This window comes from Canis lupus, chromosome 16, assembly GCF_048164855.1.
Source record: "Canis lupus baileyi chromosome 16, mCanLup2.hap1, whole genome shotgun sequence".
In the NCBI taxonomy this organism is placed as follows: Eukaryota; Metazoa; Chordata; class Mammalia; order Carnivora; family Canidae; genus Canis; species Canis lupus.
The window spans coordinates 29,876,466-29,891,944 of record NC_132853.1 but is presented as its reverse complement, the minus strand read 5'-3'; the positions used below and the strand labels follow the sequence as shown (position 1 = coordinate 29,891,944).

The window sequence follows — 15,479 nt, the reverse complement described above, 5'->3', positions numbered from 1 at the left end:
GAGCCAGATCCAAAGTTAGATCAGACTTGACATCAAAGCCCCTACCTTTTTAAAAGATTTATTTATTTATCTGAGAGAAAAAGAGATTGAGAACATAAGCAAGAGGGGCAGAGGGAGAGGAAGAAAGACTCTCAAGAAGACTTCATGCTGAGTGCAGAGCTTGACTTGTGGTTCGATCTCATGACCCTGAGATCATGACCTGAGTTGAGATCATGACCTGACTCAAAAATCAAGAGTCACTGGCCCAATCATATGAGCCACCCAAGCACCCCAAAGTCCCTACTTTTAATACTGTGCTTAAAACCAAAATGATTATCTTGAAGTTGAAGAATGGAATAAAACAGAGCTATAGATCTCATTCTGTTTCAGTAAAAATGGCTAACAAGGAATCCCCTCTAAAGAGTAATATTCCAGATGTAACATAATGAAAATAATTTCCTTGCTAGTTCTCCTCTTAGGATTCTGTATCTATTTTACCCATCAGATATTTCATTCAACAAGTGAGTCTCTTTTTTTCTCCCAGGTCAATTTAATACAAAAATGCAGAGAGTACTGTTGCCATTTTTAAGACACTTTTCTGGACGCTCTAGGGATTACACAATATGTTAGTAAAGTCCCCAAAAGGAATCATATAGCACAGGAAAACAGGAACTGAGGAAAGGTTAATATATTTTGTACTTCTTTTGTTAAATTTATTCCTCAGGATTTAAATCTTTTTAATGTCATGCTATAATAAATAGAATTGTTTTAATTTCATTTTCATTTCATTGTCTTAAATCAGAAAGGAGAATAAAAGGGTTATAAACAAAAGATAGACTTATATTGTTTTATATTACCTTTTATGTTTACCTTCATGGTTTCCTTACCAATGTTCTTTCTTTCCTTGTGTGGATTTGAGTCACTGTCTAGTATCCTTTCATTTCAGCCTGAAGGATTCCCTTTAATATTTCTCTTTTTTAAAAAAGTTTTATTTATATATATTTTAGAGAGGAGAAGAGGGGCAGAGGGAGAAAGAGAATCTCAAGCAGACTCTCTGCTGAGCAGGGAGCCCAACATAGGACTTGATCTCACAATTGTGAGATCATGACCTGAGCTGAAATCAAGAATTGGACACTTAACTGACAGAGCCACCCATGCGTCCTTCCCTTTAATATTTTTGTAAGGAAGGCCTGCTGTCAAATTCTCTTAGTATTTGTTTATCCCTGAATGTCTTAATATCATCTTCATTTTTGAAGAGTTGTTTTACTGTATAGAGAAATTCTTATTTGACGATCTTTCTTTGGCATTTTGAATATGTCATCCCACTTCCCTCTGGCCTCTATGGTTTTCTGGTGAAAAATCAGCTGTAAATCTTCCTAAGGATTCCTTGTATGTAATTAGTTATTTCTTGTTTCCAGGATTTTCTCTTTGTTTTTAGCCTTTAGTGGCTTAATTATGATGTTATGTAGGTGTGAATCTCTTTGAGTGTATTCTATTGGTGTTCATTGAGCTTCTTGAATGTGTAGGTTAATGCTTCTCATCAATTTGGGGAAGTTTTTGACCATTATTTCTTCAAATATTCTCTCTCCCCCTCCTCCCTCTCTTTCTTAGACTCCTATTATGTGTATGGTACACTTGGTGGTGTTTGACACTTGTCTGAGACTCTGCTCATTTTTCTTCACATTTTTCTCTTTTTGCTCCTAAAACTGGATAATCCCAATTGACCTATCATAAAGTTTCATGATTCTTCCTTCTTCCTGTTCAGATCTAATGCTGAGCACCTCTAGTGAATTTTTCATTTATTATGTATTTCAACTTCACAATATCTATTTGGTTCTGGATTTGTTTTATAAGTTGTCTTTATTGATATTCTCTATTTTGTGAGATATTCTCACAATTTTCTTTATTTCTTTAGATATGGTTTCCTTAAGTTCCTTGAACATATTTAAGATAATCATATTTAAAGTTTTTGTCAAAAAAAAATAAAAAAAAATAAAGTTTTTGTCTAATAAGTAACATATTCAGGGCAATGTTTATTGACTGCTTTATTTCCTATGACTGAGACATATTTTTGTTTGTTTGTTTTGTGCATGGCTCATATTTTTCTTGTTAAAAACTAGGAATCTTGGGGCGCCTGGATGGCTCAGCAGTTGAGCATCTGCCTTCAGCTCAGGTCATGATCCTGGAGTCCTGGGATCGAGTCCTGCATCAGGCTCCTCATGGGGAGCCTGCTTCTCCCTCTGCCTCTCTCTGTGTCTCTCATGAATAAGTAAATAAAATCCTAAAAAAAATAAAAATAAAATAAAAATAAAAATAAAAATAAAAAAAACTAGACATCTGAATATAATGTGGCAACTCTACAAATCAAATTATCCCACTCTCTCAGGGTTTATTGTTTAGCAACTTTTCAGAATTAAGTCTGTATTCTTTGTCAATTCCTTATCATTTTGATGGCCACTGAAGTCTCTGCTTGGTTAGCTTAATTTCCTTAAATGCCTGAAACCAGTGGGTCTTCTGATCTTTACAGAAGGGCTCTGTGCACATGTTGAGGCACACATTCCATGCTATCCAACCAGGCATTTGTCAGCTCTGCCTTACCCTTCACTTCCTGCTTTTCATGTAGCCTTAACATTAGACAGAGACAAGAGCTTAGGACCTTCTCAGGTATTTTATGAGAATGCTCCCAGCCCTGGGCATACATGTGGTCAGCTAGATCCTGACACTGTGTCAGAGCTTTTCAAAGTCCTCTATGGGCATCTCATATCCCTTTTAAGCTTTTTGATTAGTCTATTGTTAGTCTACTTTTATCTAGCACCTCAGGCAGCTGTGATGATTAAACAATTGCTGATGTTTGTTTTTGACAAGATGCCTTAAGGGAAAAGGTTATTTGCACTTTGTGAACTCTGAGGTCAGCATCAAATAAAGAAAAATCTTATGGGTGGGGTCTTCCAGGGAACCACCAGCCAGGTCAAATGATGATGATTCTCTCAAAATGGGATTGTGAAGGAGCTCTGTCACCATTCTGCACCATTCAGTGGCTGCCAGATTATTGTTTTTTTAATCATGAATATACATTGATGGTCTTCAAGGCTACCATAGAGCTGGGAAAGATAGGAACTGAGCAAGTTAAAAATGCCACAAAGCTCACTGATCTTACCAAATTAGCCACTTGTCTCAAATAGAAATGGATTCTGCAAAACTTTGGTTAATTTCCAGAGTTCTGAGAAAATTAATTCTGATAATTCCTGCTAGTATCCTTATTGCTTTTATGAAAGAGAAGATTTTTGGAAGTCATTACTTTGCCATTCCCGCTGTCATACTATTATTTTTAATCTTTCTGTGAAACGTTTATTTAGGTGCACCACTTATAATCTCAGAGGGGTTCCTGGATGGCTCAGTCAGTTAAGTGTCCAACTCTTGATTTCAGCTCAGGTCTTGATCTCAGGGTTGTGAGTTCAAGCCCCATGTTGGGCTCCATGCTGGGCCTGAAGCCTACTTTGGAAAAAAAAAATCTCAGTTGGAAAGTTTTGTCTTTTATTAGGAAATTAAACCATTTGGGTATATTGTGCTCACAGGTATATTAAATCTTAGCCTTACTACTTCATTTTACATTTCTATTTATTTTATTTATTTTATTTTTTAATTTTTCTATAGACTTATCTTTATTCCTCTCTTTCCACTAAGTTTGAAGTTCAACTTTCTGTTTTACTGTTACTGTAAACATCCATATAAAAATATATACTTATATTTTTCTATCAAAATCAAGCTAAATAGTATAATAAGTACATAAAGTCATGTTTTAAAACAATGTTTAGGGATCCCTGGGTGGCGCAGCGGTTTGGCGCCTTCCTTTGGCCCAGGGCGTGATCCCGGAGACCCGGGATCGAATCCCACGTCGGGCTCCCGGTGCATGGAGCCTGCTTCTCTCTCTGCCTCTCTCTCTCTCTCTGTGTGACTATCATAAATAAAAATAAATAAATCAAAAGGAGAATTTAAAAAAAAAAAATGTTTAAAACTAATAAGAAAACTATGTAAATTATTACAATGTACTTTGGTGTCTCTGATTTGAGAAGAAGATTGATATAATCTTAATAATTGCTGCTATTTATTGAGTGGCTGTAGTAAGCATTAAATAGGATGCATGCTTTCATTTGTTAATTCATTTAATCTTCACAACTCTATAAGAATTCTCTTTATATACGGTGAAACAAACTCTGAGAATTTAAATAAAGTTCCTAGAGTCACATATAGATAACAACAAGCTTGGGTCTGCCAAATTCCAGAGCCAAAAAGCAACACTATTTCTCAAAGGCTTGCCCCTTTCTATAAGGGTAAAAATTTAAGAGTACAGTTATTTGGGAGGGGTGTGCATGTTTATGAGAACAAATAATACAAAGCGCCTTTTTCAATGTCTTTCATCAGACAAAATTTTAAATATGGTGGGGGGAGAAAATATAATGATAGATGAAATCTAGAAGAATAGAAACATGCTGAATGATGGCCAGGAAGGAAGGGACAGCTGGGGCAGTATGAGAAGGAAGTCAGACAGGGAAAGTCAACCTATTTTGACTGAAGGGAACAGATGGGAGATGAGCAAAGACAAAGGGGGCCATGTGGGTAGGTGTCATCAGTTAGAGGGCAAGTAACTGGAATTTGATCAATCGACAAGAATTTATTTACTGGACTCCTGGGCACTGTGTGAGATACAAAAGAATGTAAAGTTATTTTGGGAATGATAATGATGTAGACAAGACAGATGGCTTGAACTGGGGCATTAGCGCTGAAGGAAAAGTCTAGAGACAGAAGGCAGAAAGAAAGAGGTTAAGGCAATCTCCATGTGAGCCAGCTTGCTATCAATCTGGAATTTTCGTGGGAACAGCAAGATATAGAGGAAACGCTTAATTGCTACTGAAGCAAAGTTAAAGGATCTGTAGATAGAATGAGAAAGATGCCAAATCACCTACTTTTTCTATTTTTGCTTTTGCGTAAGTGAAAAGATTATTAAAGATGAAAACACACCCGTATGTACATACACACTACAAATAGTGCTTTAAATCATCCTCCCAAATGTAAATATGACCATTTAGCTAAGATTGGGTGGGCCCGATACAAGTGACTAAAACTGAATAGGTCTGACCAAATTGAAAGGCATTAGGAAGTCTTTTTTTGTGTTGCAAGAAATTGTAAGCAAGACTTAAAAGGTGCCTAACAACATTCAGCAATGTAACCAGGATAGCTCTCCATTTGTTAAAGTACAAGTAAGTCAATGTCAGTTGGTGCCAGTGGACATGGAACCCAATTCAGAAGCATGAGGAAGAAATGAGCTTTCTGAGTAGTTCCTTAATATATTACTTGTCATAGACTCTCATGTGAGCATTCATTTATTCTAAAGTATTTACTGAACATCTTCTATAACAAGATGATAAGTGTTATGAGTTTTCCTATATTCTAAGCTCTTTATGTGCATTATCTCATCAAATCCTTATAACTGTAATGTGATATTAAGTATTATCCCTATTTTATAAATGAGAAAAATAAGATTTAGATATTTAAGTAACTCACCTGATGTCACATAGTCAGTAGCTGGAATAGGCTTCCTAATCTGAACTATGTTTCTTGTACTTCGAGGCAGGCATATTTTAGGTATAAAAATTAGTACTTGGCAGTCTTTGTTCTTGAGAAGCATACAGACCAGCTAGGAGACAGCCAAATAGCTGTAATATAATAAAATATTTTCTGTAAGAGGCATATCCTAAGTAAATCAGTAAAGAAATACACAAATTTACCTGGGGCTGTCAGAGACCACTTGAGCATAGACTTTAAGGATCAGCAGTCATTTCCTAGGTGATGAAGGCATAGATGGAGTTCCAGTACAGGCAAAAGCAGTGCAAACAAGCTTTATTTAAATAAAGTTCCTAGAGTCACATAGATTATAGATAACAATACCATGATCCAAGCTTGGGTCTGCCAAATTCCAGAGCCAAAGCAACACTATTTCAGAGGTAGAAAAGAGCTTGAACTATTTCAGAAACTCTAAGGAGATCAGAAAGACTGAAACATAAAACATAGAAGAACAGTATGAATGAGGCTGGAGAGGCAAACACTTGTGTGTGAGGCAAAAGAACTTAGAATTTATCCTATAGAAATGGAGAAGCTCTGAAGTCAGTCCTATGAAGAGTGGGGTTAGCAAAAGAGATTCTCCATGATACTTATATCACGGGATCCATAAGACTATGAAAATTCAAGGACAGGAGATGACCTCTGAGAGCCGCAGCTTAGCAGTGATGGCAGCATTACAAATGGAAGACTCCACTGGAGATTGGGAACTGACCAATCTCTATGTGGTGGGAAGGTAACCACATGCTCCAGAGAGACCTGGTCCCAGTGTAGCAGAGGCTCCCCTGGGGTGGAACACTTGGCACATAACTGCCTCGGCCAGTTATTTCATTTGTGCATTTGCTTATCCAATACACAGATGCATGCCAGGCAGCCAGAGCCTCAGTAGCATCAATATTTAAGTAGCAATACCCAGCTTAATGGTGGATGGCTTTTGAAATGGCAAGGCTGATTTCCTGGAAACTGACTGCAAGCATGACATTGGTGAGGACCTGTTTAGAGATTTGTGGAACAGCAGTCAAGCACAACTTGGAGAATGGCAGTAGTGACAGCCCTGGAGGATACTCTCTGGGGTATCTGGGGTGAGCAGGGATGGACCTATGCATACAAATCCCCCAAACTTCTGGGCACTGAGGTAACTCACCAAGGCTTAGACAAGAGGCACAATTTAACACCTCAAGGAAAGGGGTATCTGCAGGGAACATCCACACCCAACAGAGGGCAGCATCTAAAAGGAGGTAGGTAGAAAGATCCCAATTACATATACCCAAGAGGAACTGAACAGAACCCCTGGGTTATAGATTTGAGACACTTCCTCCCAGTGGGATAGAGACCAAAAGGCTTGAGACTCAAGTCATACATATGTTTGTATGTAAATGTGTATGTTTAAATGGTAAATAGATGTTGTCATATCATTCTTGTCCCCAATTAGCTATGTGGCTGTGGGTTTCAGCTTTCTAGTCTATAACATGAAAAAACTGGGCCTCCTCTCCAAGGTCCCTTCCAGCTACAGCATTTTATTAGGATTCCAGATGGTTACTGGTGATAAAATTCTTTGTCAACTTATAATTATCTTGTGTAAATGATACCACATCAGATTTTCCTCCTCTTAGGAACTGCTGTGTGAAAATGACCCAACAAATGCAGAATCTACATCTTTCTCAGTCAAAGAAACACAGTGCCCCATCGTCTCCCAATGCCGCCAAACGCCTGTACAGAAACCTCTCTGAGAAACTGAAGGGGAGCCACTCTTCCTTCGACGAGGCCTATTTTCGAACAAGAACAGAACGACTGAGCCTCAGAAAGACCTCAGTGGTAATGACACTCTTTATTCTTTTCTCTGCTTAATTTGTGCAGCCATGTTTGGGTTGAAGGAGATTCTAAGATGCTCTACATGTACTTCTGCACCTGCATTTGCAGTTTTACAAATGCTGAGAATCAGGTAAGGCAGGAATGGCACACATCTGTACTGTGAGCCGGAGCTTCAGTGGGAGAGTTTCCCTTTCATTTTCATAATGTCTTGCCCTTTCTTTTCTCTTAGTTTTTCTTTCTCTAATGAATCAAAGAAACAACAACAACAAAATGGCAGTTTGACAAATACAGAGCATGAATTAAATAGCCTTTCTGAGAGCTCCAGTGTTCATTCAGATAGCAAATGAACAATGAACATTTCATTTATTTATTTATAATGTATGGCCCATACGCTTTTCCAAGGTATTCAAAACCAAATCTAGGCCAAAAATATGTATGTATTATATAATGGGAAATAAATAAAGTGATAGAAAGAGAAAGAGAGTGAGTGGGGAAGGGAGGGAGGAAGGAGTGAAAAAGAAAAAGCTAGAAAATAATGGGGATGGAAAGAGAAATAAATATACTAAAATCTCAGATAAATATAGTATCTAAAGTTTGCCGTGACATTTCTCTCTGAGTTCCCAGTCAGTCAAAGCAGAAAATGAAGCCCGGTTGGGTATAGCATCCAATTAGCTGATAACTGAAAGTATTTTAGTCTATCAGAAGAAACTAATGTTTTCCTGTTGCTGAGTCACCTGGCCTAATTTATAAGATGCCACAGTGAATTATGTGATGGAAAAGGAAGGTCAATGTTGGTGACATTACAGACATCATAGAGCAGTTTCTTTTTTTTTTTTTTCAAGTTTTTATTTATTTATTCATGAGAGACACACAGGGAGAGGCAGAGACTTGGGCAGAGAGAGAAGCAGGCTCCTTGCAGGGAGCTCAATGTGGGATTCAATGCCCGGACCCAGGATCACGACCTGAGCCCAAGGCAGGCACTCAACTACTGAGCCACTCAGGTGTCCCAGAGAGCAGTTTCTGATAACCCTCAGTAAAAGCAGAGGGCATGATATTACCATGCTCGGCAAGGGCATTTCTGCAGGGGGTAATGGCACCACTTTGAGTTTAACACAGAAATGATCCCTCGCCTTCCCAGAGAGAAGCATGCTAGGGTTTGCCAACAAAAGCATGGAGGAGGAAATGACTCAAGAGTAAGAGCAAATATGGCGCATGAGAAATTAGGCATACGAGGAATCACAGACAAATACACAACTGCGGACAGGGCAGCATGCTAACATTGTTCTTTCTCTTTTGTCATCTAGTGTCTCATTTCAAGCTCATCTTCTGGGAGGGCTCGGTGGTGGCCAAGTTATGGCCTCAGCGGCAGAGGCTCTTCGGTTTGGCAGACTGTAGACAAAACACTTCTCCATTCAACAGCCAGTCCTGAAGCAAAGAGAGCTGAATACCAAAAATAGTTGTATCCCTTGGGACCCCATTGTCAAAACATATATTTGCATAATAGCGTTGTATTTCCCTCAATTTCAATCATGCATCATGTGCTCAGTTACACTGACCTACAGCCTTTGATGGAGAGAATTGATTTTTGATGATACTAAAAATAAACCCTGCCAAGCTAAATATTTGGTCACTGAAGATCAGTTTAATCAGGAAAACGCTGTGCTCTGTCAGGACCAATGGTATTTCAACATTTTTAAAGAGCAGACAACTCCTGGAGAAGATACCAGATAGATGTATAAATAGCATATGTGTTACTCTTCTCCCATTAGCTGCAGAAATATATATTTGAGAGAATTCAGAGCTTTACTCCTTTACTATTAACCTCTGATAGAACTTTTCAATGTAACCCTATTGTCATCAGCTATTATTTTTCTATAGGTGACTTGTATCCTCTGAATATTCAACTTTTGGCCCATTTAGCACAGTTGGCCACCCAGCCACTGAAACCCTCCTTGAACACCACCTCTTCAGCTCTTCCCTTGAGGACTCAGAAATGCCAGGTGCTTAGTGGCTGGGGCTTTGGGTCGAGAAGGTGCTAAGGTTAGTTCAGAGGAGTCTAGGAGCTGGGGAGTTGGCCTGCAGGCAGTGAGAGCTATTCAAGAGTTGTAGAAAGGAAGGGATATGTAACATCATCAACTTTAGACAGATTATTCTTGTGTCAGTACGGAGCACGGAATGTCAGTGGAGGACACTAGGACCAGCAATGGGCAGGTCACTGCCATCGTCCAGGTGAGGGATGGCAATGGTCTGGGTCTGAGTGATAGTAGGGACATGGGGATGGGGAAGGAGGGGATGAGAGGGAGGAAAAGTGTGATCTTAATTCCAAGCCAGTTGTCATTTCAGCGACCTATGCTGCATTATCTATGCCAGACTTTCCCAAACTGTGTTCTATAGAATACTATTCCAGGGGCAGTTAAAACAAATGCAATTAAAAAAAAATGTTCTCTGAACAAATATTTAACACAGGTCATATTTCCCATCTATTGGAGAGTCATAACTGCGTGTTAGAATTATTAAAGGCTCTGAGAGGTCTTTTTTTTTTTTTTTTCTGAGAGGTCTTACAGTAAAATAATGCAATAACCCAACTTAATCCAGTATGCACCAAATTTATATGACTGCATGCTACATTCCTCATAAGACACCTAGAAACGGCCTATCAGACAGTATTGCAGAGAAGACTGGTTTGAGGAAAGCTGGTATTTGCTCTTATCTATAGACCAGCCATGCCGTACGACGTGGTCTCAGTGCATCTAAATGTCCAGATCCAATCAGTGCCCATTAGAAAGATGGAGGGAGGGTCCAACTGTGTTTAACAAGTTGTGTGGGGCAGCCCGGTGGCTCAGCAGTTTAGCGCCACCTTCAGCTTAGGGCGTGATCCTGGAGACCCAGCATCGAGTCCCACATGAGGCTCCCTGCATGAAGCCTGCTTCCCCCTCTGCCTGTGTCTCTGCCTCTGTGTGTGTGTGTGTGTGTGTGTGTGTGTCTTTCATGAATAAATAAATAAAATCTTAAAAAAAAAAACATCGTGTATGTTGGGATAAATTGAATGTGGATACAGTCACTGACATCAAAGCAGCTAAGCTGCCAAGGCAAGCCAGTGTGTGAAAGTGTGCTAACCTCCCAGTATTCTTGCTCCCCAGAACTTCCAGGGCAATGAAGCAATGTTCGAGGCAGTTGAACAACAGGACATGGATGCTGTGCAGATCCTCCTGTATCAGTACACACCAGAAGAACTAGATCTCAACACACCTAACAGTGAGGGGTTGACACCTCTGGATATTGCCATCATGACCAACAATGTGCCCATTGCTCGGATTCTTCTGAGGACAGGGGCCCGAGAAAGTCCACACTGTAAGTAAACTTCAGAATAAAAATAAAAACATGTACTGTTAAGGCTAGACCCAGCTTCATGCCACCAAAGTGGCCATTGCTGACATTTAGAGCAGGAACAGTTGAAAAAGGATAGGCCCCGAATTCCTTTACATGTTTTCATGGACTTTCACGCAAATAGCAATAGTGGTTTAACCAGTCTAGGCATCAAGTTACACCCTAAATGGAATATACTGAGTGGAATTGAAAAGGAACCTGGAAAGAACTTCCTCCTAAAAATTTAACCCAAGTTTTAAAATATGTGAAGAACACCAAGTGAAGCTATAAAATAGGAAGGGAAGTATACATAGAAAAAGTTGTTCATGTGTTAGTGTCTTGTGTCCACAGTCATGTGGTGGTTTCATTCAGTCACTCATTCATTCAACAAACACTGAGGATAGGGCACCAGGAATGCCATGGTGAGCAAGATAAAATTCCTATTGTCATAGAACTTACATGATAGTGGAGGAGACTTCCAATAGACAACTAAACAGATCAATTAAGTTGTAAACTCAAATAGTGATGAATGCTATGAAGAAAATAAAATAAGTGAGTGGCTAGAGATTGATGGAGTGGGGACTATTCCCAATAGGTTTGGGCAAGAAAAGCCTCCCTGATGCGGTGATATTTGAGCCTGGTCCTACATGGTACCAGGGAATGAGCCATGATGAGATGTGGGGTCAAATTCTAGGCTGAGTGAGCAGCACACAGAAAGGTGTGGAGGCAGACAGAAATGAGACTGTGTTTGAAAAAACCAGCCCAGTGTGGCCATAACACATAAATCGGGGGGAACAGTGATCACCAAGGAAGATTGTTCGGGCTCTTGCAGGCCTTGGTAAGATGCTCACTTTGATTATAAATGTGATGGGGAGACAGGAGAGCAGTTAAAGCAGATGAATGACATATTTTGCTTTACATTTGAAGAGATCACTACCGTGCTCCACAGGGAATAGACAATGGTGGGACAACTGTGGAATTAGGAAGACCAGTTAGGAGGCTGTTTTAGGGGTTCAGGAGACAGATGCAGTGGCTTGGACTGGCATAGTAGTGACATTGATGGTGAGCAGGGGTGGAATTCTGGATGTATCTTTGAACAGCTTTATTGAGATATAATTCCCTGTACACCCATTTCACGTGTACAGTTCGATGGTTTTTGGTATATGCACCATGTGCAACCATGACCACAATCAGTTTTAGACCATTTTCATCATTCATACCCTCTCACTCTCCAACACCCCTCCACTCTTCCTGCCCTAGGCAGACACTAATCTACTTCCTCTTTCTATAGATTTGCCCATTCAGGACAATCAGTGGAATCATACAATGTGTAGTCTTTCAGGACTGGCTTCCTTCTGGATGTATTCTGAAGTAGAGCTGATAATACTTGCCAAAGGGAGCTGCCCTGGGGCCAGCAGCAGAGCTGACCCAGGAGAGGACAGGACAAAGTCGCATAGCCCTCAGCACATGCTGGGCACTATTCTGAGCACTTTACATGCATTCACTCCTTTAAGCCTCACGGCAACATTCTGAGGTAGGCACTCACATTCCCCTTGGTGCAAACTCTCTGACCCAATGACCACAGTGGCTTTCAGCCATAGTTTTTATGTTTCCTAAAAGAAAAAAGTAAACTCATCAAACTGTTACTTTCACTAATACTGATTCTCTTACTTCCAAGTGGTGAGACCCAGAAGGCTGAAAGAGAAGCAAGCAAATATATAATTAGAGGCCACATCTCTGTTCCTAAATTTCATAAACCCCCACCACCCAAAGACTAGGTACAGAGGCAGCTCCTTGTATCAGAAAACTCTTTCTTTTAAAAATGCTGAGTTCACCACATCCATGTCAGACAGAGTGAGGATTTGGGTTCATAGAGTTGGGGCTTTTCAGTAAGCGTTCCGTCGTCAAAGTGCCGCTGCTCTCTAGTGGAATGGGAGGCGCAAAGGAGTGGGCAAATATGGATGGAAGAAATCGAACAGTCGTCTTTGCTACCTTCCAACTTCCGTTGCAAATAACGTCTGTTCCAAAGATCCAGTGAGAGAGGTGGAGGGAGAATCAGAGGGTCTGAACACAGAGAATGCAGACTGAGCCCCATTCTATAGGAACAAGGAAACCATTCATCCAGATGTTGCCTGCACTGGGCTGGATGAAACATTAGTCCCACTTACCTGAGACGCTACAAAAAATTCTGCATTTTCTGTGAAACCAATGAGACTCCCAATCTCCCCAAGTCCCCTCGTGCATAATTAAATCTCCACAAAAGAGCCCAGATACTAAATATCTCGTTAAACCAAAAGCAAACTCATTCCAAACGTCCCTGGTTTTTCTCATTCCCTCTGGGATAATAACGAGAATCATCATCACAAAGTTGTGAAGGAAGGTGAGAGATAAACCCAGGTTTCAGCCTCCAGGGACTAGGATACCGAAGTCACCTTGGCCACCCAAGAAGTCAGAGATTGTACCCGGTACCGACTCCCACTTGTGTAAAGGTGGCAAAGGAATATTGATTGAGTAGCTGTGAAGACTTATCTCTGATTTTCACAGTAGCATAGATTCTGAAAGGTTAAGTGACTGACCAAAAGTCACACATCTGGTGAGTGAATAGGGATGTCAAGGACTCAAACCCAGGTCTGTGGGACACCCATGCCTGTGATCCTTCTATGCAAACTTACTGCTTCTCCAAATAATCACTATAGAGGGCTGTGGCTGCTGGGCCCCTGCATCTTTCCCTTTGTGCCATTTGCTAAAATTCCTATGGTAGATTTCTTCGTTCTGTTCTATACTCTCAGGTGCCATTCCTATTAAAGAGAGGCTTGATAGAAAAGCACAATCTGTTTTCAGGGATTTTTAATTCATTTGATATATCAAGTACAAAAGGAATAGAATTGCTTCTGTGCATGAGTGTGAGCCAGCCTGTGAGAAAAACCATGGTCCACCAGCCAGAAGCAGATAAGCAAACACCTGCTGCAAATTGTTCCCCAGAAGCTGCAGAGGCAGGATATAACAGAAGAAAAATAACAATGGGGTCTTAGGTTCTTAGAGTGTTTCACACATTGTAAAAATCCTTTCACCTGCGTCACCTCATTGGGTCCTCAAACTGGCTTGTGAGATGGGAGTTCATTTCCTCATTTTGATCAATGAGGAAACTGGAATAAGGAAATTCAAATAATTCACCCAATGCTACAAAGCCAGTAAGTGGTAGAACTATGATTTGAACCCAGATCCTCTATATTAATTAAATACTTTGGTAATTGTGTAAAAAGCATTAGCACACTCACTGTCACACTCCAATTCTTTCCTTCCCTGACTCTCCTTCCCTTCTTCTTCTAATGCCCATCAAGTATTTCAAAGCAGAGTGCAGAGTTTCTAATAGGGTTTATTTTCTGTCTTTCCCTCTCCTGTGTGTTCCCTTCTGAAAAGCAGCCCAATACTTTTTCCACTCTGCCAACCAAGAATCCCAGCACAACTCAGAAGCAAGTCCTCTGTGAATTGCCCTGGTTCATTGCAGGAATCACAAAGGCACAAGATGAGTTTCAGGACTTAACTCTCAACCATTGGTCAGCAGTGTCTTCCAGTCTTTAGCCTCTGAACCATGATGCTATATCAAGGTGTTCTTTAATAACATGGCTTGAAACTCAACCATGTACTCATTCCTTATTCATAGGGAAAGTCCCAGAAGTGGTCACTCGAACTTGCACACTGCCCCAAGGTTAAATACACATAGAACCCCGCCTGCTCATTAGATCAATCTGCTATCGTTATCCAGGGACTTTTTTCTGTTCTTGCCACCTTAGGCAAGCAGCAAAGTATCTCATTCCTTCTAGAAGACAGCATTAGCCATTATGAAAGTAGAATCCCAAGTACTTCCACTTGGACTGGTATGCTGAGCTCAAGAAGCCTGCACAGACTCCAAAAGGACAAGAGCTAAGACAGCTAATGTAGACAGGCACCTCGGGACACCCAGGGGCTCTGCCTTTGAATGTTCCATCCATTCAGTATCCCAGTTGCCATGGCTCCTGCTCAATTGAACAAATGCTATCTGAGAAAGAGTTATCTCCGTTGGTGAATGCCCCCAGTTATAAACCCTTCCCTTACTCTGACTGATTCATATCCTGCCCCTTCCCCTCAAATCCCGGTTCAGCAGTCTCTGGGAAGAATTGCTGAATCATCAGTAAGCTCCTTGCCTTTCTGAGACTGCTGTTTATTTGGCATCATCTAGGGTCTATAAACAGTGATCATAAAGAAACTAGTTCTTTTGTATACTTATCATGTGCAAATCTGGTCACTTACATGGATTTTGTCTGTCTCTTTGACCACAGTACCTGACATACAGTAGGTGTTCAGAAATTTTCAGTGGAAATTTTGAACCCCCTGTCTTAGGCTGCTGGGAATTAAAGGTGTTGAATTTAGACACATAGACACACACATGAGTCATATATGCAGTACATACACAATGTATGGGAAATACCTGTAAACCTTTCAGTAATTTATACCTGGGAGTACCTTTTGCTATTGTTGCGTTGTTATTTTCCAGGTACTGTTGTAGAACTTGGTTGTGGATGTAGCCAGTTTTCAGTTTTACACTGTTGGATAATGTGGACCAGTGAGAATGGTGGACTGCTCCTCATCTTTAGTCTCTCTGCCCTTCTCTACAGCTGTGTCCTCCCTTCTCTACAGACCCTCTCTGCTTTTCTCTGTGAACTCAC

At 40.4% G+C, this 15,479-nt stretch overlaps 1 protein-coding gene across 3 annotated transcripts in view; it reads left to right on the top strand.

Annotated features, from left to right (window-relative positions):
- ANKFN1 (ankyrin repeat and fibronectin type III domain containing 1) overlaps positions 1–15,479 on the top strand; it is a 379,429-nt gene that overhangs the window by 232,330 nt on the left and 131,620 nt on the right. For all 3 annotated transcript variants that reach the window (XM_072779922.1, XM_072779921.1, XM_072779919.1), the window contains exons 4-5: positions 7,209–7,410; positions 10,548–10,758. In XM_072779922.1, coding sequence (XP_072636023.1) covers positions 7,209–7,410; positions 10,548–10,758 — 413 coding nt within the window. The remainder of the gene's footprint in view (positions 1–7,208; positions 7,411–10,547; positions 10,759–15,479) is intronic.